Source organism: Caenorhabditis briggsae, assembly GCF_000004555.2.
Source record: "Caenorhabditis briggsae complete genome, chrI, whole genome shotgun sequence".
Taxonomy (NCBI): Eukaryota; Metazoa; Nematoda; class Chromadorea; order Rhabditida; family Rhabditidae; genus Caenorhabditis; species Caenorhabditis briggsae.
This window is the reverse complement of record NC_013489.2, coordinates 3,746,175-3,769,372: the sequence shown is the minus strand read 5'-3', so window position 1 is coordinate 3,769,372 and position 23,198 is coordinate 3,746,175. Positions and strand designations below refer to the sequence as shown.

Sequence of the window (23,198 nt, the reverse complement as noted above, 5' to 3'; positions counted from 1 at the left end):
AGAAGCAACTGGGACAAGAAAAGAGAATCAAAATAGTTTGGTGTTTCAAATCAATAATTAATTTGGGTTGATGAGCAATATATGAGAGTCAATGAAATCAGTGAGCATCTCCTGCTTTTCCGGCAACTCTCTTGAACTCGTTCATATTCATTGCTGACAGAGCAGTTCCGAAGACCGTCAGTTTGACAATTTCGGTCACCTAAGAGAAAATAGTTAGAAATTGAAAATTTGATATATCAAACTTACATCTCCTCCTCCGATGTTGTCTTCAATAAAGAACTGAATGTTCTGAACATTCTGGAACTTTACGTATTTCAGTGCCTGAATCTGGCCATCTCCGTTTGTGGAAGATTCATCGAATTCAAGCAACTGTGTTGGTTCGAGGCCAGATGCATTATCGAAGTCGATGGTCTTCGGTAGGTTGATGAACACCTTGACCTTTTTTGGTGCACGGTCAGCCACACCTTTAATAAGGACGGAGTGCACTTTCACTGGTTGATTGAATGGAAGAGAAACAATTAGTTGTTCATCGCAGTCTGACACTAAATTGCAGTTTCCTTCGATGAAACGATCCAAAGGAGTATCGTCACATCCGTTCAAGCACTCCATTTGCTTCTTATCAATGAGAGCGGTCAAATCAAGCTGACCGTTGACTAAGGAGCTGCTTGACGAGTTGTCTGTGAACTTTTTGACCATAGCTTCCAAGCCTTCTCTATTTGCTCCTTTCATGGTTTCCACATTTCTTCTGAAATTGATTTTTGAGAACTTATTGATCATGCGGGGCATCACTCTCACTCTCTCGAAAGGAATTTTTAGGGAAGGAAGAAGACTAAATACCGTCGAGATTTGAATACATCTTAGTACCCAGCCTTGTAAACCAATCAAATTTAGACCTACCCATTCTGAAACACGATGAATGTTGGCATTGAGCTAACGCCGTAAGTAGCACAAGTTGCTTCACAGACATCAACATCGACTTTGAGGAAAACAGCTCCAAGATGCTGATTAGACAATGCTTCAAATGCTGGAGCGATCATTTTGCATGGCCCGCACCAAACGGCTGTGAAATCCACGATGACAGGCTTAGCACCGGCCAGAGAGAGTTGAGTCTTGAAATCTTCATCGTCTTTAACGATGATAACTGGCATTGTATAATCTTAAAAAATAAATAGATAAATTAGCTAGAAAATGAAAAAGGTTTTAGATATTGAAGAAAGACCAATTCTACAATTGCTGGACATTTCTGTGATTACTGGATAAAGGATTTTAGGCTGAACTAACACTGACATTCAAAAACTTTATGAAACATTGAATCTTTGAATATCTTCCAAACAGAAGATGTGAGAAACGTGGAAATGCGATCAATTGTCAGCATTGAAGCGTTTTGAAGGCGATGTGAGGCAGTGTGCGAGAAAGGGAGACGCAGAAGTTTCATGCGCGCCCTATCGCACACAAAAAATGCGGGAAATTTTGAACATGTTCAAATCGTCGACCCTGCATCTGTTTTATTTTCCCATTTTGGTATACATTGAGAACATTTTTAAACAAATTTATATCATTGCTGCAATTATTCAATTTTGATCATGTCAAGAGTTACCAGGTCCCGAGCTCGGAGTGAAACTCCGCAAACAGTGGTGACTGATTTTTTCAAGGTATTCACAGATATTCAGCGCAAAATTGATATTCTAATTATGTTTTCCAGACAACAAGGAAACCGAGATCACGAGGAGAGAAAAAGTTAATTGAAGGTACCGTACCTCTTGAACGTCGAATTGAAGCGAAACTTGTGACAGTAAAAGAAGAACAGGAAACACCCGCTTCGTTCGATAACGCGCCCATTGCTCCCGTATTCAAGAAAAAGGAATCCCGTACTCGAGAGCGGACTCCAACTCGCCAAGCGGAACTTTCAACTCCAGAAGTGACGGGAACACCTCCCAAGAAATCTAGGGAAGTTACTGCTCAAGGAGAAGAAGCCCCATGTCTTCCGATCGACGCTCAGGACATTGTTCTCGAGAATGCGACCGTAGAAAAGTCAGCCTTAGATGAATTAATGGAAGCATCCGGACCTAGAAAAAAGAAAACAGGGATAAGAACTGTGGCAGATTTGCAAGCGAGATTGGCTGCCAAAGGAGCTGCAAAGGCAATCCATGCACAGAATTCAAAGAACAAAGCAAAGGTGGTCGAGGAACACGCTGAAATGCTGAAATCGCCAAAGAAGAAAATAGTTGAGTCATCATTGTCGCCATCAAAGTCAAAGAGTGCTCGTGCATTGTTCACTCCGAAAAAGTCTGTACCCGATTATGTCGTTCCTGGATTCAACATGCAAAAATCCGCCGAGAAGATTCGCGAGGAACAAGACGATGCTCATGAGGAGGAAGGGAAAAGAATGACGGCTGAATATTTGAAAGTTTCCAAGCTAACAGAAGAAGTAAAAGAAAGTGCACGCCAACGAATTGAGCTTCCTTCTACATATGCACATCTCGCCGACTCATTCAAACGAGTAGACCAAATCGCATCCATTTTTATGGGCCAAAACAGAACTTGTTTGGCTTCTGAATTGTTCAAAAGTGTTAGAACGACTTCGGGAAAAGATTTTTCTGATGAGCATCTATCTCAAATTCTTCATGTGTACCCTGAATCCTATCATGTAGAAATGCGTGAGCAGCGGAGAGCGTTCGGACAAGGTGGCAAGTATGAATTAGAAGTTCGACCGAATCTTGTCGATGGTAAATGTTTCTTTCATTCAATCTATATAAAGATAAACTTTCAGATTTACGGGGATATGTGGTTGAGAAGGCACAATCTCTAGATGATGACGACGTGCCTCTTGTCTGCCCTTCTAAATTACTTTCTCCTAAAAAAAGCCCAAGAAAGAAAGTTCAACCGGTTCCAAGGAAACCCGAAATAGATGCCCGGGTTCGACTTGATGCGGCCCGACAGAGAGATCGAGCTCATATTTTCCGGCACAAACTCTCGACTATCGTGATTGAGCGGCACGCCGAGTTTCTCGAGTCTCAAGGATGTAAGATTTCTTTTAAATCGTAAAAGTAATTGTGCCGTCATCAGCGCTGTTTGGCGTCCAAAATTTGATTCCCTATAATTAGAGGCATATTTTGTGAAATGGTTTTTTCTTCTAAAATTGACGAGAAAATGGTATGAAAATGGCTCTCCAAACGTCTATGATCTGAGTTTTTTCCGATCAAATATGTCAGCGAAATTGATTTTCTGTAGGTCTTCTAAAACATCGTTGATTTTTTCAGTGCCAAATATGCACAACTTGCAAAGATTACATCCTCTGTTTCGTCTTGAAAAACACTGTCCAATTCTGCCAAAAATCAAGCTTCCTGAGCCGCCGATTCAGAAAAGTTCGATTCATATCGGAATGCGGGAAGCACTTGAGAAGCAAATCGACTTGGAGGAAGTCTCATTGCCGTCTTCTGTTCAGAGGATCATTTCGGATCTGAAAAGTCCTAAAAAAGCCACGACATCGGGTGATGTGCCGTTGTCTCCGAAGAAGTTTTCTGAAATGCAGAAAGAACAGAAAAGCAAGGGATCAATGTCCTTGTTGGAGAGAATCCGCGCTAAAGAAGCTATCAAAAAAGCAGCCGATGCATGTGTCGACAAGGATTTAGAAAGAAGAAAGCAGCGTCTGACACTACTGAAAGAACGATATGTACGCATTGTCTGCAATCATTACACCGCCAAAAGGGCGCAGACGATGGAAATGGAGACGATCGCCAAATTTGTACAGTTTAGTTCGTCAAATCCCACGACTATTCCGGACATCACCGATCATTTGAAGTTGATGTGTGAGGTTGCACCGATGTATATCACTGAAGCTACTTTCATGAATAAAAAGTGAGTTTTTTTCTGTCTGTTCAAATATTTCTTATTCAATTCATTTCAGATACCTCCGCTTCAACGATAACAACATTGAAGCTATCAGTGAGATTCTGGTCGAGGAGCTTGACAAGACACAACAAAAGATTGATGCTCAAAGAAATAATCAAGTTTCTCAAATGAGTCACACACCCAGGCCGAAGGCAGCCAGAGCTCTGAAGTTTGCCTGAACTTGTAAAATACTGCTCTCATTTTGTTCTCGCTACCGTTCAATTAAGATTCCAATAATTCCCCTATGATAATCTGCAAGTGCACTTCACATTTATTTGTTTACGAAACCAGCAAAGTAAAAAACCTCGAATTTTCTAGCTTTTTTTCAGTAAAATACTGAGTTTTTTCCTTGTTTTTGCTATTTCCCCCTCAATAACCCCAATATTCTGTACAATTCCAAATTTTAACTTTGATAGCTATTTGAATAAACTATTTTTAAGAATCACTATTAGATGATGAAAGCTTGTTGCATACTTTCGACATACTTTTTCAATACACCTGAAGGCATGATATTGCGTCATTCGGCAACTGATGACGCGCTTTCGGTTCTCTAGGCCAAGGGCCAACGGTGAGGCCCCAACCTGCAAAATCTTGATTTCATTTTTCATATAGAAAACATATAATGCTCACTGGTCGACTTTTCGGTTATCTGTGCTCACGGTCTTTCACCAAATGCTCAAATATTGCCAGCAGATTCACACGAGATGGCTTGCGAGATCGATTACGGCATCAAGAATTTAAAGAGCTCGCAAAAACACGAGATGCTCAATCTGCTGTCAAGCAAGCTTTCAGTCCGGATTCACGATCAGTGAGGCCGTTATCAGATTTGTGGAAAGTAAGTTTAGGCCTCATCCCAATCTCAAAATTCGTGTTATATTCTAGGCTCTCCGTTTCACACTAGCCACCGGCGCAACAACATTTTCAATAGCAATAATCACAGAAGTATATCAACGAAGGAAGGAAGAAGCTGCATTGCCAACAAGTGTTTTAGATGTGGTGAGTTGAATACCGTTTTCTTTTTCGGTGAAAGAAGAATTTCTGCCAAAGTCGAGTTTTTCGGCAAAAAGTTGTATTCTATCACCGTCTCAAAAATTTTAGGTCAAAATGTATTTCGATCCTAAGGTTGAAGCTGGCACCGAATATCGATTGACGACAGGCGAAAAGCACTTGGCACTTCTGATAGGACTGAATATCGCGGTAATCAACTTCTAATAGCACTCTTTGATCTGATTTTTGATATTTTCAGGTGTACCTGTTATGGAAAGGGAAGTCAATTAAGCCGTTTATGACTCGATACTTCACAAATAGCTATGCATCAAAATCGTTGTGCTCGCCCATGTTATTAAGCGCGTTTTCACACTCTTCCATCATTCATCTCGGACTCAACATGTGAGTCTTTATTATTGATAAATTGAAAAAAATTTTGATTTCAGGTATGTCATGTCCACATTTGCACCACACATCATCGAGAAATTCATGGGACCCGAGAAATTCTGGTCTTTCTACATTACCGCCGCTGTAGTTTCATCTTTTATAAGCTTGGTGGACAAAGCAGTGATGCGATCCGGAATCAGAGCTCTCGGAGCAAGTGGAGCTATTCTAGCTGTCCTCACATACACTTGTATGCAGATCCCAGATGGTTGGAACATTCATTTACTTCGAACGATCAGTTATTATTGAATTTCAGCTCGACTTTCGTTGATATTCGTACCCGGATTTGAATTCTCCGCCAAAAGTGCAGTATATGGAATCATTGCATTTGACCTTCTTGGGCTGTTCTTACGGTAGACTATCTATTGGGCAAATAATGAATCAATGATCATGGGTTTCAGATTCCGTCTATTCGATCACGCAGCCCATCTTGGCGGATCACTATTCGGCGTTGGTTATGCACTTTTCCTTCAAGAAGCAATTTGGGACAAATACGGAATGTGGTTAGAGAATCTTGTATTTTCATCGGAGCGAAGCTGATCTGATTTTTTAAGAACTCTAGTTTACGTGGTAGTTTCATCTCATCAATCCATATGTCCCTATCGACTTTGGACGACCAATAAATCAATTTCCTTATTCAAAAAATCCTTTATTAAATTCGTTTTATTCGGAGACATAACAAATGTATCAAAAAAAAAAAGAAGTTATACAGGAAATCAGTTACAGTATTTCTGGAAAAGAGCACGGAGCGATTCTTCGGTAATCTGCGATTCGACAAGTTTATCCTCGCAGCTTTCTATTCCATTGATCCCGACAATAACAGTTGGTGTTGCTTCCACAGTGAAATCGGTCCCGTCCACTGAAAACATGAGGGACCAATACACTTAATGTTGTTTTACTAATTTACCGAGACTTTGGCATGAATAATTTACATACAGAGCCAAGATCTGTTCCGAGTATTCTTGAGCCACTTGCTCGAAAATCGGATTGACGTCATCACAAGTGAGATTACTGTAATAGAAAAATGCAAAATTTTTGAGTTTTTTAAATACTTACCATTCATTGTAGAAATAGAAAATTACTGGATAATTTCCAGCAGCACAATATTCAGCCCGAAGTTGTTCATTATTCGAAACAGAGATGAGGGGCATTGCAGAAGACAGAAACGTTACTAAGCGAACGGACTATTCGATTAATCATTTTATACTGATGGTTCGGTCAAGGTCAACAGTTACAGTGTAATGGAAATATATTATTTCAATTAAAGGTATTTGATTCGAAATTGAAACTTCGATAACCGAAGAAATACAAAAAAACAGAAGAAGAAGACGCTGATTGGATGATTGTTCTCACAAATCAGACAACTTCGCACTATCTCATCATTGAAGGGAGAAAGAAAATAAATGATAATTTCGGGAAAAATAACGGATATTTAACACAATATTTTAAATTTGAAAAAGAATGGTTTAACAATAACATACTGTACATGTACAAACCTAAATAATGAGGCATAAATAATAGGAAAAGAAACATGGATTTTGAAAAAGGAATTATTAGCAAACGGGTATGAAAAAGAGAGTAAATTAAAACTATAGTAAACGTAAATCATGGTTCAAAATAAGGAAACTAAAAATGATGTTTGAAATGAAATGAGTATTCCAAATGAACGAGTATTTCACGACCAACATTTTTGAAATACGGAGATCATCATTTACAATAAAAATACCAAGAGTGTGAGAATGACGCCCCTTCATCCACTCAAAGTTATCCGAAAATAATTATTTTAAGTTTGGGTTTTGAAGTTTTCAAATGGGCAAAATTATGAAATAGAGGGAAGCATGAGAAGGCGAGGAAATATGAAAATCCATCAAGCGTTCTGGACTTTTTATTTTAAGTATTTCCAACTTTCGAACTTGGTATCTGAATTTCTCAAAATCTAAAGAGCAACAATTATGTTATAGCAAATTCTTGATTTTTCTAAGATTTTGGTTTCGAAGTTTTCTGGAATGTCTGGATCGTCCAGACTTTCAATTCCAAAAATATCCGCGCAAGAGGTTTTGGGACTTGAGCAACTCTTCTCAAATTTAAAATGGGGGATTGCAGGAATTCAAAAATTCTGGAATATTGTTAATTCAACAATTCAGTGAATCAGAATTTCATTGATACATGTTGAAATATACGAACCACCGTAAAAACTCTAAGTGCCACCCAAAACGTCAACTTTGAGCCAATTTATCTCGGTTTCTGTAATAGATATCAAAAAGTGGTCAACTGATAAAATATTGTTGATGTTGTGATAAACATTTAATTAGCTGACAACTTTTTGATATCCTTCTCAGGAACCGAGATTAATTGATTCAAAGTGGACGGCTATAAGACATTATATTACAGTGTTTACGGCAAAGATTTCTCGTAAACTCACAGTTTTTCTATATAAATTCAATTTGATGTGATCTCCGTAAACTTTAAAAAATGGGGGCTAACTCTATGATTTTGAAAATAAGGGAAAATCAGTACTTAGTTTCCAACGTTCAAGTTGCAGGATTTTGCAGTGGCTTTAAAGCGTTTCAACAACTTCCAGGTCTTCGAGGACAACTTCCAGTGATGTTTCCAGAATTGGAATAGAATGAGAGGTAAGGAAATGGAAATTGGTAAATTTACGAAATTTTTCAAATTCTAGGAGCAGTTTGGTTTCCGGGACGCACCAAATGCAAGGACGGTTTCTAGGGCAAGATTGGCAGAAACGAGGAAGCGGAATATAATGAGAGGTGAGGAAACGGGAATGGGTAAAAATTCGAGACTCTCGGGTTCGGACAACCCATTTTGCTAGTTTTGCATTATCAAGAAAAAAGTCATTTTGTAAAATTATTATGAAACACCTCGAAAACCTGAGAAAAAAACTCAGCACTCATTTTTGAAAGTCAACTTTCCAGCACCTCGAGGACATCTACCAGGCCGGCATCCAGGATTTGCAAGGACCTGAAACGAGATGATGACAGGAGTAGCGAAATAAAATGAAAGATGAGGAAATCATCCTGGAAATGGGAATTGGTAAATTAACGAAATTTTCTGGGGTTTGGACATTCCATTCTCCTAGATTTTAATTTTAACAAAACTGTTGTAAATTTTTGATGAACAAATCCTTGACAACTTTTCGCAAGTATTTAGAAACATACAAATAGCTCAAGAAATCTGAAAATGAAAGAATAAAAAGTTGATTTTGTTTTAAAACGTTCAAGTTCCAGGAGCTAATTGGTTTCCGGGATGCACCGAATACCAGGACAGCTTCCAGCGCAGGATGAGCAAGGATGAAAATGTCAGGAGTATCGAAATATAATGGAAGGTGAGTAGATATTTTCAATTTTCATGTTTTTTGTTTTAGTCAATGGGGTAAATGGGGATCTGTACAAATGTAAGAAAATCAGTATAAACCAGTCCAATTTCAGATTTTGAACGCCACGGGAGAAAGGATACCGAGTCGGCGTCGTAAAGTCAGAACTTCGTGAACTTAATTTCTTTTTTGTGATGCCTTTCTTTTTTGCTTTCTTCACTTCGTCGATGGTTTTTTGGGATGTCTTTTTCCTTCGGTTTTTGGTCCGTTTTCGTTGTTCTAGTTTCTGTCGTGTTCCTTCAGATTGGGCTTTAGGTCATGTTGTCCTTATGTCGTGGTCATCATCACAGGGAGGAGAGAGAGGGGGAGGGATAGTTCGTTGCCCGTTGAAAAATTTTTGGTACGTTCACCAGAAATTTTGTAATTGAAATTTTCCACCTGGGAAGGCAGTGGTGGATGAGCTCCGTTTCGTTTTCCATCATTATTTTCCATTGTTGATTCGCTCCTGGCTCGCTATTTTCTGAAAATATTAGTTGATTTTGAAAATTTTGTGTGTTGTCCGTTGTTCGCCATCCGTTGACCGGCCATTTTTGGTTCCGAAAAAAATTTCGCTGTCTGTGCACCTCTGGTCCTTGAATTCGTTGGTTGACAATTAATAACAGTTCGGAGAACGTATTCTGGCTGTTTGTGCAATCTTGATGAAATTTAACAGCAGACAGAAAAATTGAAAACGCATTTTCCTAAAAAAATTATCTGGGAAAAGTGATTGGAAATCTGGACAAAAATTTACAGAAGGAGGGGTGTGACCTCGTATTGATTGATTTATGGATTTATTGCGTGACGTTAATAATAATTTCTAAACGAATAAATCCGATTTTTTGAAAAGCTTGATAATTAATTACAAGTTGATGCGACCTCTGGAAAAATTGAGTAGGGGAGCGACGAACAGTAGAATAAATAGGTGAAATCGCGTCGAAGGCGCACCAGCGAACTGTTTACAATGTAATTGCCCGATTTTTTAAATTATACATATTCTAAAACAAAGAATAAAAGTTTTCGAAGAAGTTTTCGAAGAGAAAGAAAAAGTTTTCGAAGAGAAAGAAAGTTTATTGTGTTTTATCCAAGTCGTCATCCCAGAATATGTTCGATTTACTCGGAACTTTTGTAGGCGGTTTTAGTTTCTTCTGGATTGTACCCTCTCTTGCAGTATTTTCTCTGGGAGAGAATTCCACTCCAGTAACCAATGATGCTGGAAAATATAATAAATATCACAACGTTTCATTTTCCTATTAAACCTGAACTCTGGGTTTTGACAAGTGTATTATCTCCAAGAGGAGCAGATTTCTGTCCAACGGATTTAGCAACAGGAGGAGCAACAGTTGGTTTAGGAGCCGCTTTCATCTGAAAATCATTATGAATTATCTTGTTCTCTCAAATGAAAGATACCATAACATATTTGGCATCATTCTTCCTTCTTTGTTCCAATTCAGCTTGATCAACTGCATCTGCAACATTGACGTAGACACGATTCTGGGGGACTTCATCAAAAAAGTTTGTCGTATCAAAAATCTGACGAACGCGTTCTGAAATCCGAAATTTAGGAAATCTGAAAAACGAAGCATCGAAAACCTTGAGTATTTGCAAAAAGAACAGATATGTCAATTGTTTTGTAGTCATTAAAAACTTCAATCAGAACATCCTTGCCCATCAAATCAACATATAATATCGCTGAACAATCTGAAATACCCCTATTTATTTATTGGGTTTTCTATAGCAGACTCACCGATTATAATATGAGTAAGTTGTGTTGTCTCAAACTTAATAGATGGATCTGGATCGGGCTCCGGTTGTTTCTCATCCAAGACTTTTGCTTGGTGTGTGGTTACTTCTAACTCTGAATATTAACATTTTAAAGCTACAGTCCTAATCGAAATCTAACTTGTCTCTTTGGGCTGTGGGTTTTCCGCATCTTCTTTTTCTTTTTTCTTTTGAGCTGCTTTTCGTTTTTCGTCTGCCTCGGCTATTTCTCCTCGGACTGAAAAATTCAAAATTCCGAGAAAAGTTCATTTGAAAAATTGTACCAATAAGAGGATTCAATCCACACGCTTCATGAATTCGTCCAACAAAAAGTTCAGAATTTGCAAAGTAGAGTGGAGAATCGAATCGAAAAACTTTGATTCCAGGAATATCATAGGTCGTTTCGTAAAGACCAAGTCTACGAAAATGATTCGTACCTCGTATCCTTCCTAGAAGTGTGCTATCAGCCCTAAATAAGAATTTTAGTGAGAGAAAAGAATTGAAACCAACCATTGTGATCTTAAAACGACAGTTAACAATTCGAAAACCACACCAATAATCAAACCAAAGTTGACGTTCAGTACGATCACAGAAATGAATGTAGCTGCGAAGATGAGCTGAAAAACTTCTATAAAAAACAAAAAGAATTTTCTACACTCACATAATCCACAAAATTCTTATATCGTAATGCAGAGCATGTAAAAATCTGGATATAAAGATCCTTCATAGCCACTACCACAATTGATGCGAGAACTGGTTTTGGAAGATGTTGAATGGTTCCAGAAGCTCCCATCACAAACAAAACTAGAACGCAAGATGAAATAATTGTGGAGAGTTGAGACTTGGTTCCACATTTCACTTGCATCATTGTTCTTCCAAGAGAAGATCCTCCAGCAAAGCATCCGAAGAAAGAAGACGTTGAGTGCATTAGACCAAGAGCATACCATTCTTGATTTGAACTAACAACGTATTGTTGTTTCTTCGCAATCAATTTGCACAATGAAATATGAATCACAAATGATATGATGGCAATTGAAATCGCAGATCCTATCATTCCGAACAAGTGTTTCGTCTCTGGAGCTCTCAGCGAAGGCATTCCACCCTCGACTTCTCCTACAGTATGCACTGGGAACTCGTAAGAGGTGCCTCTTGTGAAGTGAACAGTTAACGTCATTCCAATTACCAAAACGAGCTCCATCGGAAATTTGACTGGAATTTTCTTGCACATCCATGGATCGATAATATACGCAGATATTAAAAGAAGTTTGACACAGATTACAGAGATTATCACAGCAGGAATTTCAGCATTCTTTATTTGGGAGAAGAAACAAACGTAGAACTGAAAACGAACGGTTTAGAACTAAAGTGATTAAGCTAAAGAGTACCTGTATATGTTGAAATGGTTCACTTGTTGGAGGTACATTTGATATTCCTGTCATTGATTTTAATTGCGATGTCAACACATGTACAGCTGCTCCAGAAATGAGACCTTGCACCAATTGATCTGATAGCCAAACTGCCAACAATCCTGCATTCATTAATCCAAGAAGAATTTGAAAAAGACCAGCCAGCAGAGTGACAGAAGATGCAATTGCAATTGCTTCAACTTCGGAAACTTTTGTTTTGTTCTCACGACAACAGAATTCATCATTTCTGATTAAATCTGGATTTATTGGATCTGTGGGCTCTCCGAAAGTTTCAACAACTGCTCCGACCATAAGAGAGACGATCGCAAAAGATCCAGGTGATGCATGTTTTGAAGTTCCAAATAATGCATAAACGAATGGACCAATAATTCCAGTTATGAGACCGTAGTTTGCGGGAACTCCCACCAGCATTCCATATGCGAGACCTAAAAAAGGGAATGTATACCTGTGATAGAAGGGTCCCCACACTCTCAAGTTCGAACTAATTTTTCTTCACTCCTATCCAAGATATTAAAAATGTGTCAACTGATATAATCTTTGTGATACTATGATACATAATTTATCAGTTGACAACTTTTTCATATGTTCTACAGAAATTGAGATAATTGAACTCAAAGTTCAAAGTTAGCGGGCTCTTCTATTTCAGGTCTTACGGTATCCAAATACTCACTCTGTGGAACACTCATTACTGAAACCATCAATCCACCAAGTACATCAAATAAGAAGCTGGATCTCCATGTATATTGAGGCAACCATATGGTGATTGGCATCAATCCCCTCAAAAATCGACACCATTCTTTCCGTTTCCATTTTCCAATACTTTTCAAATGGAATGCAATTTTTCCGAAATGTGATAAATATTCTGGATTGAAACGATAAATTTTATCAAAGGCGGTCTGTAATTGAACTGCATCATTTATAAATTTGTTAAATTTATCAAACTGCTGACCTGATCAGGAACATCACTTTGTCTTGATTTAGTGTAATTTAGTACCATATTTGCTTCGTATGGTAACATTCTAAAATCATTAAACAGTTCTTTATTACATATCCAAAACAAAAACCAACTCTTCTGGCGTCTCTCGAATCGGACTCAAAATAATCTTCCCCATGTTTGTACCCTTATTTTCTGCCGGACTCAGAGATTGAGTACTCAGCTCAGGGAGGGGCGAGTAGTTTGTTGTGGAGTCGGTGCGCAGTCGACGATACATTTTTATAGGTACAAATATAAATGATACTTGAAAGATTCAGCTTTCTAAAAATCCCTATTCAAAAGAGTTGGACCACGTGCAGCTGTGAAAACAAGTTGACCTAAAATCGTTATAGAATTGTTTTGTGAGGTCAAGACGTGCTTTTGTATATTCGGAGTTTCAGCATACAACTCTCGAACCAAGTAAATATGACCCATATTATTTGGGAGAATCATTTATTTGAAATCAATATCACAAATCAAAGTTTAAGAGAGTTTTATTGTAGTTCAAGCAGCATATTTCTCGAATATCTCCTGCACTTTATCTTCTTCTCCGCCAACATGTCGAGTGATTTCTTCTCTGAAAGCAAATTTTAGAATTTCACCTTTGGATTGCAAAAATTTTCAATTTTTTTTTTCAATAAGATATTATAACTAAAATTTTGAATGATAGTAACGCCGATAGCCGTGGTCCCCAGAGATGTCCGGATTCCGGATTCCGGAAAATTTTCATTTGTCCGGATTCCGATAAAATTTTCTATTCCGGATTTCAAGCACATTTTTTAATTCTCAATAATTATCTGACTTTTTTCAAGTTCCGCTACTAAAAATTCTAAAATATAGCACGATATGTGTCCCGCCCATTTGAAGAACTCAAAATTCCGGATTCCGTATTCCGTATTCCGGATTCCGGGTTTTTTTTCATTCCGGATTCTGGAAAATTAGTTTCATTCCGTATTTCGGATTCCTTTTCTCAAAAAAGTCATTCCGGACATCTCTGGTGGCCCCAAAACGACAACTACCGTAACCTAAAAACATTTTCAATTCCCGGATTTAGTATCTAAAATTGAGGAAATAAATCCGGAAAATAAAAATATTTTTAGGTTACGGTAGTTGTCGTTGTGGGACCTTTTTTTTTGTAACAGAATATTAGTTCAGAATTTCTGTGAATATTTGAAGTTGTAAACTTTTAAAATCTCTCACCCATTGTCCATTACTACAAAAGTGGGCGTTTTGTCGACTGCAAATGCTTCTCCAGTCACTTAAAATCAAAAGTTCAATTCTACAAAAAAAATCTAGAAAAAAAACAGTTACATTGGTCATCGTTGTAACATGAGTATGTGTAGACCAGTGACGTCTTATCGTACTTTTTACACAAATCTTCGAAGAGAGGTTTGATACGAAGACATGATGGACAGCTGGAAATGAATAAAAAAGTACTATGGTCCAAAAATGAAAGTTTTACTTTTCTGTGTAGAAATAATAAATGGCTCTTTTTCCGATTCCGTGCTCAGATTTCTGGAGAAAATCTTCGTCGCTCAAGCAATTATAAACAACCATTCTGTAATAACAACAAAAACAAATATTTGGGGAAGAATAGATGATCAACAAGTGTTGCAATATTAGAAGAAGAGAAAAAAGAGAAAACAAATGTTTCAAAAGATGGAAAGGGGCTCAGACATGCGAAAAAAAAAGATGAGAGCACAGAGATGTTTGGTTTAGTGAATTAAAAAAACCATTCCATTTAAAATCTCACAATTCGAAACTATTGAAAAAAAAACTAGCATCTGGTGGAGTAGTGAGGCTTATAAAGCTTTGGTTCACATTATTTTGTACTTCTTATTATTCTCCCACGCCTTCCTGACGTCTGAAAATGAAGTCAGGTCATTTTGAAGACGTGAGAAACCATACATTTTATGGAAAAAGAAGCTGTTTAGATTCTGTGAATTGAACTATTGATATTGAAACCCACAAAATAATATTCCCGAACGTTTTTTTTGCAAAATGGGGAAGCACCAACGATCAATTTTAGGACAAAGTAAACGCGTTCTTTTGAACGAAAAATATGACATCAGCCGGCGGTAGAAAAATGTTTTTGTGTTTATTTTGTGGTGATATTCGAGATGTGATCCTCAAATCAATAATTCTGGAAACCAAGGGAAAATGAGAAGAAAAAAAGAAACTGTGTTGGAAAAAAAAATGTTTGAAAACTAAGACTTTCTGACCGATTTGCTTTTCAATTATTGAAAACGGCTCTTTGTTTCTAGAAGATTTTTAAAAGAAAGTTTCAGAAACAACGAAATATTAATGAACACTTTTGGGAGGCGATTTTTTGGATTATCGTAAAACCTGTAATAGAAGGGCCCCTTTAACTTTGAACACATTTATCTCGGTTCCTGTCAAAGGTATCAAAATGAGGTTACCTATTAAAATATTTTTGATTTTATGATAAACATTTCGTCGCTTGATCACTAATTGATATCGTTCACAGGAAACGAGATATATGAGCTCAAAGTTAAAAGTTAGATGGCCCTTCCGTTTTAGGTTTTACGGTAAATAAAGAGAAGGTTGGAGAGGTAGAAAATTGAATTTTAGAACTAAAAAAACTAGAAACTTTATGATTATTGACAAAGAGACGATGAATGTTTTACATAGAGTTTATAAATAGGATTCCATATAACTCGAAGAAACTAGATGAATTGTATACACCTGAATGACATAGTAAGTCTGAATCACAAGTAATTGGATCACAGACACGTGAAACACCTTTATCAACATGATGGTGTGAATCGTCGACAGTTTTATCAACTGCATCGTTATCATAAACAAAACACCTTCTACATTTTTTAGACCTAAATCAGACCCCCATGTGATAAGTGTAAACCAAAAACAATTGACAAATAAGAAGATGGGATGGAATAACTTGATTGTAGAAACTGGGGATTTGGAAAAGTGTTGATATATAAAGTATATTTGATAGCTCCTATTCAATTCATATGTCGTAGAGGACTACTGAGATGTTTCCAAATAAAAAGATGTTTTACTGAAAAATATAACTTTTTTAGGTTGAAAAAATAATAGTTAGAAGGTCCACTACAGCAGATGAGGTTTAAAACTGTTGATAGAAAAAAATGGAGACACTCTTTTATACAATATGTTTTGTGAGGATTCCCGTGATGAAACACACTAAAATCTGAGCGATAACTGACCAATTGATCATGCCGCAGAGACGAAGAAAAACTACAAAGTTCAGTTTTTGTGTTGACACCCTACGAAACGAGACGAAGAATCACATAAGAAGACGTGCCGAGGAGAATAAAACGACTAGAAGATTGCTTCCGGCTATGTCCAAATAAAAAAAACAAGGGATTCCTAGTTCTGCACTTTCACTCACTGAGCATTGTGTTGTTTCCTTGATCATTGAGCAGAAAAGGGAGGAGCACATGTCGAGACTTTGTTTTGTTGCGCTTCTTTTAAATTTAAAATGGAAAGCTTGGAAAAGTCCTGATTGGAAAAAGAAACTAAATTTTTTACACTTTTAAAGAGGATGAAGATCCTACAGTGCGTTTCATAAGTATAGGTTCACCCTCGGTAGACAAGGTGGGAAATCTTGGAGGTTTGGGTTGTTATAATATTAAAGTCCATGTAAAAATACATATCGCCCACAATTTTTAGACCGCTACTACAAAAAATAAATTTTTTATGTCAGAAAAAGTCTTTTTTTTGAAAAACGAGCGTTTCATAAGTATAGGTTCACCCTTGAAAAAAATTACAGTTTCACATAGGTGATAACTTTTTAACTATTTTTACTGTTTTTAACTATTTTTGCGTCTTTGACTTCGTTTTTCTTATGCCGCGAGCCACTCATCTCTCGGATTCGGAGCGAGCTCAGATCGACGCGATCAAAACGGCTGGATGGTCGAATCGGCGCATCGCAGCTAGGTTAGGACGGTCTTTCAATTGTATTAACACGTTTGTTAACAATCCGGACCACTACGAGACCAACAAGAAGAGCGGAGCTCCGAAAAAATTGACGGATCGAGACACGAGAAGCATCATCAGACTGGCATCCAATTCGATGAAGAGCTGTAACGACATAAAGAATGAGCTGAAACTGGATGTGAGCAAGTCCACGGTCTGGAGAACACTGGACAGCAATCAGAACATTGTCCGAGCCAAGTTAATGTCCGCGCCGATGCTCACCGATGATGTTACTGGCACGACCTGAAGAAGGATCCCCTCCATTTCTCCAAGCGTAACTTCGGTGTTGGTCGTCTTATGGTCTGGGGAGAATTCTCTTCTGCCTGTACTGTGGATTTGGCGTTCGTCTCCTTCAGAATGAACTCGACAGACTATCAGGATGTCATGAATGCCAAACTGATCCCATATCTTCGCCGTTTTCATCGGCGTCAGCTCACATATCAACAGGACAATGCTTCGATTCATGCGAGCAGATCGACTTTGGACTGGTTCAAGTCCAAAAAAATCAAGATGATGGATTGGCCGGCTTGTTCGCCGGATTTGAACCCAATGGAGAATGTTTGGGCTGAACTCGTGCGCGTCGTATATGGTCAGGGAAAGCAATACCAGACCGTTTCTGAGCTCCAAACTGTCATCGTGGACGCATGGAAGAACCTGAAGAAGCCTTACCTCCAGAAGTTGTTAAATTCCATGCCAAACCGCTTGTTTTCTATTATTTCCACTGGTGGAAAGCCCACAAAGTATTGAATTGAATTAAACTTTGTTAATGTTAAATTTTCCGGGGGTGAACCTATACTTATGAAACGCTCGTTTTTCAAAAAAAACTTTTTCTGACATAAAAAATTTATTTTTTGTAGTAGCGGTCTAAAAATTGTGGGCGATATGTATTTTTACATGGACTTCAATATTATAACAACCCCAAACCTCCAAGATTTCCCACCTTGTCTACCGAGGGTGAACCTATACTTATGAAACGCACTGTATTTGAGCACGCTAACGGTTTCCGACACAAATGCTCGTCACAGAACTTAATAAGAACGTAGTTTTTGTAGTGAGAGTAGTTATTATCAAGGTTTGTGCTGTTGCCAAACTACATAGCACAGTTTCATAGTCAATACTGTTTATTAAATAGATCGTTTTTGCATGAACAAAATAGACAAAATGATTTTTTATTCCAGAGCCTTGCTGATCATTTCGGAGAACTTTCCGTTGTTGGCTCCATTGAAGGTGTCCTTGGTGACACCGTTGACGATGAGAATGAATGTTGGCATAGAGGCGACTCCATACTTTTCGCAAGCTGCTTCACATTCATCGACATCGATTTTTAGAACGGACAAACGATCTTGATGTTTCGCAGCTTGTTCTTCAACAAACGATTTTATCATTTGACAAGGACCGCACCTGAAAACATTCGCCTGATCATAAGTAGCTGATGCTTGAAGTATTCAAAGACATTGATGAGCATACCATGCAGCAGTGAAAAACAGGATCACTGGACGACCCTTTTTCTCTTCAAACGTCGAGTTGAATTCTTCATCGCTTTGAATTGGAATCGACATACTCAAAAAATTATGTTAGAAAAAATAAATTGTTATAGAAGTTCTGAAAGAAAATAAGTTTTACCGCACAACACGAAATGTTAGAATTCGTAGAAGTTCAAGGCTGAATCAGAAACATGTTTACTTTAATCAACTCATAATCACAATAACATTTGGCATGAAAATAGTAATAATTAGGACATAATTTGGCTGGGTGCAAAAAAAGGACCATTTAGGAACAAGAGATACGCATAAACAGGTCCTGATAGGCCAAGATGTAGTGGAAGTAAAAGTGGGGAAAGAATTGAAACAAAACTCCGTTTTGAGCAACAATGTGAAAAAGCGGGAAGGCAAAATTGTGAAGCATACAAATGATAAACTAATCAATGAAAACGAATCGGTTGATGAGAATGAACGGGAGGGAAGGTGGAAAAGTGAAGTATCACAGAAGTTTTGAAGGGTAGTCGATTCTAGAGAAAACACTCTTCCGTTTTCGAGAATCGGTATTGCACTGGGAAACGTGGAAAATTTACACGAACGTAGGATGGCTAAGAACGAAGCTTCTCCAAAGCAATAACTCTCGCTTCCAAGGCACGGAATCGATCCAGAAGATCATCGTACTCGGACCGACTGACATACACGGAGGAAGAGGAAAAATCCGGAGACTTCCCGCTTTCTGGTGAAGCTAACTTTCTGATGACTGATGAATCTGAAAACCAACAATACAATTTTCTCAAAAATGCAAAACAAAAATACCATGGTGTTCTGTAAAATTGTTACTAGCAATAGGGCGAAGTGCAGGTTTCGATGCAGAAGACGGTGGAGCAACAGTCGCTGGAGCTGCAGATGATGTTTTGAATGGTGAAGATGATGTGCTGTTGGAAGGAATCAGAATATCCTTAGTGGCAGGAGCAACAAACATAGAAGCCGACATAGCGTTGATTGTAGATACAGAGGTTGGAGAACTAAGGCGGCCAGTTGGCGACTCGTCCGATGACTGAAAGGTTAACTTTAAAAATAGTAACTTTTGTAATTTTTGTATTTTGCAAAACCCCTTTTCCTTATGTGAAAAAAGGTGTGACTGGTGAATAAATAAACGGTTGTTGCATTTTAAAACAGAAGCGATTCGCGTTTCTCAATTTTCAAAATTGTTCCCTGACTTTCCAAGTAGATTTTGAAAACAAACTGCTAGGGTTAAGTGAAGGTTTGTTTTTTTCTTGAAAAGCATTAAAAAATGTAGCCTACCCGATGACGATTCATCACCATGCTCATCGGGCGGTTTTTCGGTGGGCGTGCACGATTTTTGGTAATGTGCTGTAACTCGGTGACTTGATCCCCGCTGCTGTTGTTATCGATTGGCGTTTCTCCGTTCGATGATTCAATTGTAGATGACCGATCTCGTGGTTCTGTAGGCTTCTGTTGAATGGAAGCCACCTTTTCTGGTGCAACAACTTTCAGGTTCTGAAAATTTTTGAATACGCTTCAATTTCATATGCTTCTCACATACGTTGGACATTTTCTCTCGAAGAGCAGCAAAGTTATTGTTTTTGGACGCATTTACAGATGGCATGTTGTTGGTTGAAGTTGTTGCCACAGGAACTATAGGAGCTTGGGAAGCAGGAAGAATAGTAGATGGGATTGGGTCAGTCTGTAAAAAACAAGTGAAAATGGTGAACTGATGGAATTTATTTTTGAGAGAAAAGCGAAAAAAGAAGAGGCGCCGACGGCTTGACAGCTAAGAATTCGAGAAAACGATCATTTTTCGTAGGAGGAAAATTGTCTGTGTCTCCTGAATTCTTGCGGTTTCTACCTTTCTACCCGGGAAGAAATGAGGGAAAAATGATGTGGGTGGAGACAGTTGATTTTCGAAAAGAAAAACTCACTGTAGCTACTTTCGACGGTTTCGGAGGAACAGCAGGCTGAGGTGGGTTCATTGGCGGAGGTTTATGAGACAAATTGAGAGCCGTTGCCCGTGACACCGACGAATATTTGGCTCCGGATTCGGTACCAACTGGTACCTGCACCAATTCTACGAAATTGTCCGGGAAGAGGCCTTTCTTTCCATTTAGTTCTCCCTCAAACCATCCTGCATCTCCGCAATTCTGCAAGTTTTTTGATGTTATGTAATTATTATTAACCGTTTCAGTATATTTAGCTCACTATAAATCGCCAGAGACAAGCGAGAATGTTTAAATTAGTCTCAGAAAATTCTGGTCATTTTTCTAGAACTTAGATTCTCGATAGTTGAAATACATTAGAATTTCTTGAGCACCTTTTTTTACATCGTTGTTTTAAATACAAAAAACTCACCTTCGTCGTGATGTTAAGAAGCATGTCAATGTCTCTCAAAGCAAGCTCATCATCATGTTGAGGAACATACACAAATTTCACACGTGCCATTTCTGAAAATTTTCCGGTAAGGTTGTGCTACTAGCTCATGAGTCACTCGCCTTTCATTTTCAAAGAATCTGTTGAACTGATTTCAGAGCTCGCTGAAGATGGCAGTACTGTAGAAACATTGGAATACTTGGGTTCTGTGGTTTTAAGAACAGAAGGCTGCTCAGAGATAATCTGAAACGGAAAAATGAGCCTGGTTTCCGGAAATATCGCCTACCGTCGAAGGAGTTCTATCAATGGCTTTGGGCTCAGCTCGCATCACAACTTCACTGTTTCCAGTTTTCGGACGCGCGGCAGAAGTCGTGGCAGTTGCGGAATTCGTAGCAGTTGCGGCAGTCGTGGTGGAGGGTGGTGTAGTTGGAACAACTTTCGGAGCCACGAAATTAGTGGGGAACATTCCGATTGTGCCATTCGACTTCAATTTCCCTCGACTCCAGCCATCTTCGACTTCGTTAATTAGCTCAATTATATCTCCAGCAACAAAACTGAGTTCATCTTCTTGTTTCGAACTGTATGCGTACGTTGCAACAAAAAGTTGAACTGGAGGTTGAGCAGAAATTGTGGGGAGGGCTGAAAACAATTTTTAGAAAATCCTGGTGAATAAAAATAAGGCGAGCCCAGGTACTGAACTACTGAAAAATACTAACGTCTTCTGTCAATCTGCTGATGAACTGAGAATGGTGCACGGTTGGTCATGTCCCTCGAGAGCCGGTTTACCATATCTCGCACATTTCCAGGAACAATGTCAGACTGAAAGTAATGATGCCTCGTTTTCAAATCAATTTTCTCATATTTAATTTGAGCTATATATATAAACTGATTAAGTAAACAATTCTCAATTGCAATAATTACGCAATACTTACTTCCACTTGTGCCATGCCTCACTTTGATTTCAGATCTGAATTTCGAAAATCGGAGTGGGCGTATGTTGCGATACAATTCTGAAAATTCAATATTTTTATTTTAATATTGAGAAGCAATGATAGAAAAAAGACTCAAGACAGCTATTACAAGTTGCAGAGAAGGAAAATCGATAAGAACTGTTTGCGACATCAAAAACGAGGAAGACGGTGACTACGCTATCAGTTCGAGAAAAAAGACCCAGCTGCGACCATGAATAGTTTTATACGTGGTGAAAATAGCGGTGCATTGCAGAATAGGCTGTGTTTCGCAGACTTCACCGGTTGCTGTTACCCTCTCTCTCTCCAATGAGTCATGGCGCCGCGTTCAATGGGGGAATCGGTGCGCCCTCACTCTTTTCCTATCGAGCGGGAAGATCAATCACTACGAACACCCTATGCTTTCGCGTTGATGGTCTTCGAAAAAAAACGCGGTCAAAACAATGAAATCTTGACAGAATCTTGATCAAGATGACGATTTGGGTAAGTTAAATGCTTTACTGAAAAGAAATTAAAAGGATGTTATTCTGGCTTTTTTCCAATGTTTAACGGCGGTATTGCTGGTAAGGAAGAGGGAAGAGTCTAATTTTGTTTGTCAACGTCTTCTATAATAGAAGTTCTGACACAAAAAGTATCATGTTACGCTGAACTTTTTCAAAACGACGATTGTAACATAGAAAAACATCACGTTCAATCTGTCTCAGGAATGAGGGTAGTGCGAAGGTAAGTGTATATGTGTTGTGTTTCGTTTGCTAATAAACAGAATTGGAAAGGAATAGAGAGAGTATGCGGTGAGCGTAAGAGGAAGAAAGATGTGGACAGGTGTACGGATGGACGAGGATCCATTGAATTCATTATAAAGAATACATTACCAGTCATCGCAGGCAGAGTGAACAGAGAAATTGGTGGCAATAGGTTCAAGTTCCGTTGGGTTGGAATAAAAAACTTGGATTGTTTGCCGAAAAATGGAAGTGCGAAGAGGCGGAAATATGAGTCACAAGAGTTGATCAGAAACAAACACCTTACCAATTTATGAGACAATTAGGTCAAAAAAAGGAACTGTTTGCCTACATGTTTTATATATAAATTCTATTAATACAATTTTTCTGCCGAGGCTTTTTTTTCAAAAAAAAATCACATTTTGTGAAACTTCAACGAATCCCTTGAGTGAAAAACCTCAAAAGCTAAAAAACTTCACCAAGAAATCCAGCGAAATACAAAAAAAATAAAACAATATTTACAGTAATCGTTTTTAAAGGCACACTCAACAAAGAATATTGGTCTCGCACAGATTTTCAATGCAGTGATTCAGAATTATATCGAAAGTGTTAAAAATTGTTTATAGCGAAAAAAAACAAATAAACAGAACATTTGAAATTTTTTTCTAGGACTTTATTGCGATATTCATCATATCGAGTCTCTCCAAAATTTGGAAGGAACTGCTTATGAGAGCACACCAACTGGGAGGAAAAGAAAAAGTGGGAAGAACCATCCGCGAGGAAAAATGGGCGGAGCCTAATTTGCAACCCTGGCACG

General features: G+C 38.3%; 10 protein-coding genes across 10 annotated transcripts; 4 read left to right on the top strand and 6 right to left on the bottom strand.

The window, feature by feature from the left end:
- Nucleotides 1-97: 97 nt before the first annotated feature.
- CBG14979 lies at nt 98-1,148 on the bottom strand (the record flags this gene model as incomplete). The annotated part of the gene is made up of 3 exons (XM_002639106.1): nt 98-199; nt 247-745; nt 898-1,148. 3 exons carry the CDS (start codon nt 1,146-1,148, stop codon nt 98-100), a joined length of 852 nt encoding a protein of 283 aa, XP_002639152.1.
- A 435-nt stretch (nt 1,149-1,583) lies between these two features.
- On the top strand, nt 1,584-4,070 carry Cbr-cdt-1 (the record flags this gene model as incomplete). Its single annotated transcript, XM_045243159.1, has 6 exons — nt 1,584-1,652; nt 1,703-2,726; nt 2,771-2,928; nt 3,261-3,365; nt 3,401-3,858; nt 3,908-4,070. 6 exons carry the CDS (start codon nt 1,584-1,586, stop codon nt 4,068-4,070), a joined length of 1,977 nt encoding a protein of 658 aa, XP_045095585.1.
- A 443-nt stretch (nt 4,071-4,513) lies between these two features.
- Cbr-rom-5 lies at nt 4,514-5,862 on the top strand (the record flags this gene model as incomplete). Its single annotated transcript, XM_002639104.1, has 7 exons — nt 4,514-4,726; nt 4,774-4,887; nt 4,990-5,088; nt 5,138-5,280; nt 5,325-5,530; nt 5,579-5,675; nt 5,724-5,862. The coding sequence occupies 7 exons, from the start codon at nt 4,514-4,516 to the stop codon at nt 5,860-5,862; spliced, it is 1,011 nt and encodes a 336-aa protein (XP_002639150.1).
- A 176-nt stretch (nt 5,863-6,038) lies between these two features.
- On the bottom strand, nt 6,039-6,473 carry CBG25216 (the record flags this gene model as incomplete). The annotated part of the gene is made up of 3 exons (XM_045243144.1): nt 6,039-6,181; nt 6,230-6,333; nt 6,379-6,473. The coding sequence occupies 3 exons, from the start codon at nt 6,471-6,473 to the stop codon at nt 6,039-6,041; spliced, it is 342 nt and encodes a 113-aa protein (XP_045099614.1).
- Nucleotides 6,474-7,794: 1,321 nt separating this feature from the next.
- On the top strand, nt 7,795-8,828 carry CBG14975 (the record flags this gene model as incomplete). Its single annotated transcript, XM_002639103.1, has 4 exons — nt 7,795-7,923; nt 8,003-8,090; nt 8,568-8,638; nt 8,769-8,828. 4 exons carry the CDS (start codon nt 7,795-7,797, stop codon nt 8,826-8,828), a joined length of 348 nt encoding a protein of 115 aa, XP_002639149.1.
- Nucleotides 8,829-9,759: 931 nt separating this feature from the next.
- Cbr-sulp-6 lies at nt 9,760-13,088 on the bottom strand (the record flags this gene model as incomplete). Its single annotated transcript, XM_045243133.1, has 12 exons — nt 9,760-9,902; nt 9,949-10,054; nt 10,100-10,236; nt 10,283-10,390; nt 10,437-10,547; nt 10,593-10,688; nt 10,735-11,067; nt 11,108-11,789; nt 11,836-12,302; nt 12,548-12,773; nt 12,827-12,896; nt 12,946-13,088. 12 exons carry the CDS (start codon nt 13,086-13,088, stop codon nt 9,760-9,762), a joined length of 2,622 nt encoding a protein of 873 aa, XP_045095584.1.
- A 266-nt stretch (nt 13,089-13,354) lies between these two features.
- Nucleotides 13,355-14,407, bottom strand: CBG14973 (the record flags this gene model as incomplete). The annotated part of the gene is made up of 4 exons (XM_002639101.1): nt 13,355-13,427; nt 14,051-14,108; nt 14,162-14,265; nt 14,313-14,407. 4 exons carry the CDS (start codon nt 14,405-14,407, stop codon nt 13,355-13,357), a joined length of 330 nt encoding a protein of 109 aa, XP_002639147.1.
- Nucleotides 14,408-16,697: 2,290 nt separating this feature from the next.
- CBG25215 lies at nt 16,698-17,575 on the top strand (the record flags this gene model as incomplete). The annotated part of the gene is made up of 2 exons (XM_045243121.1): nt 16,698-16,967; nt 17,507-17,575. 2 exons carry the CDS (start codon nt 16,698-16,700, stop codon nt 17,573-17,575), a joined length of 339 nt encoding a protein of 112 aa, XP_045099613.1.
- A 422-nt stretch (nt 17,576-17,997) lies between these two features.
- On the bottom strand, nt 17,998-18,387 carry Cbr-trx-4 (the record flags this gene model as incomplete). The annotated part of the gene is made up of 2 exons (XM_002639100.1): nt 17,998-18,229; nt 18,296-18,387. The coding sequence occupies 2 exons, from the start codon at nt 18,385-18,387 to the stop codon at nt 17,998-18,000; spliced, it is 324 nt and encodes a 107-aa protein (XP_002639146.1).
- A 527-nt stretch (nt 18,388-18,914) lies between these two features.
- CBG14969 lies at nt 18,915-21,641 on the bottom strand (the record flags this gene model as incomplete). Its single annotated transcript, XM_045243112.1, has 10 exons — nt 18,915-19,075; nt 19,123-19,363; nt 19,612-19,827; nt 19,874-20,014; nt 20,250-20,468; nt 20,677-20,768; nt 20,844-20,937; nt 20,981-21,333; nt 21,411-21,513; nt 21,627-21,641. The coding sequence occupies 10 exons, from the start codon at nt 21,639-21,641 to the stop codon at nt 18,915-18,917; spliced, it is 1,635 nt and encodes a 544-aa protein (XP_045095583.1).
- Between the last annotated feature and the right edge of the window lie 1,557 nt (nt 21,642-23,198).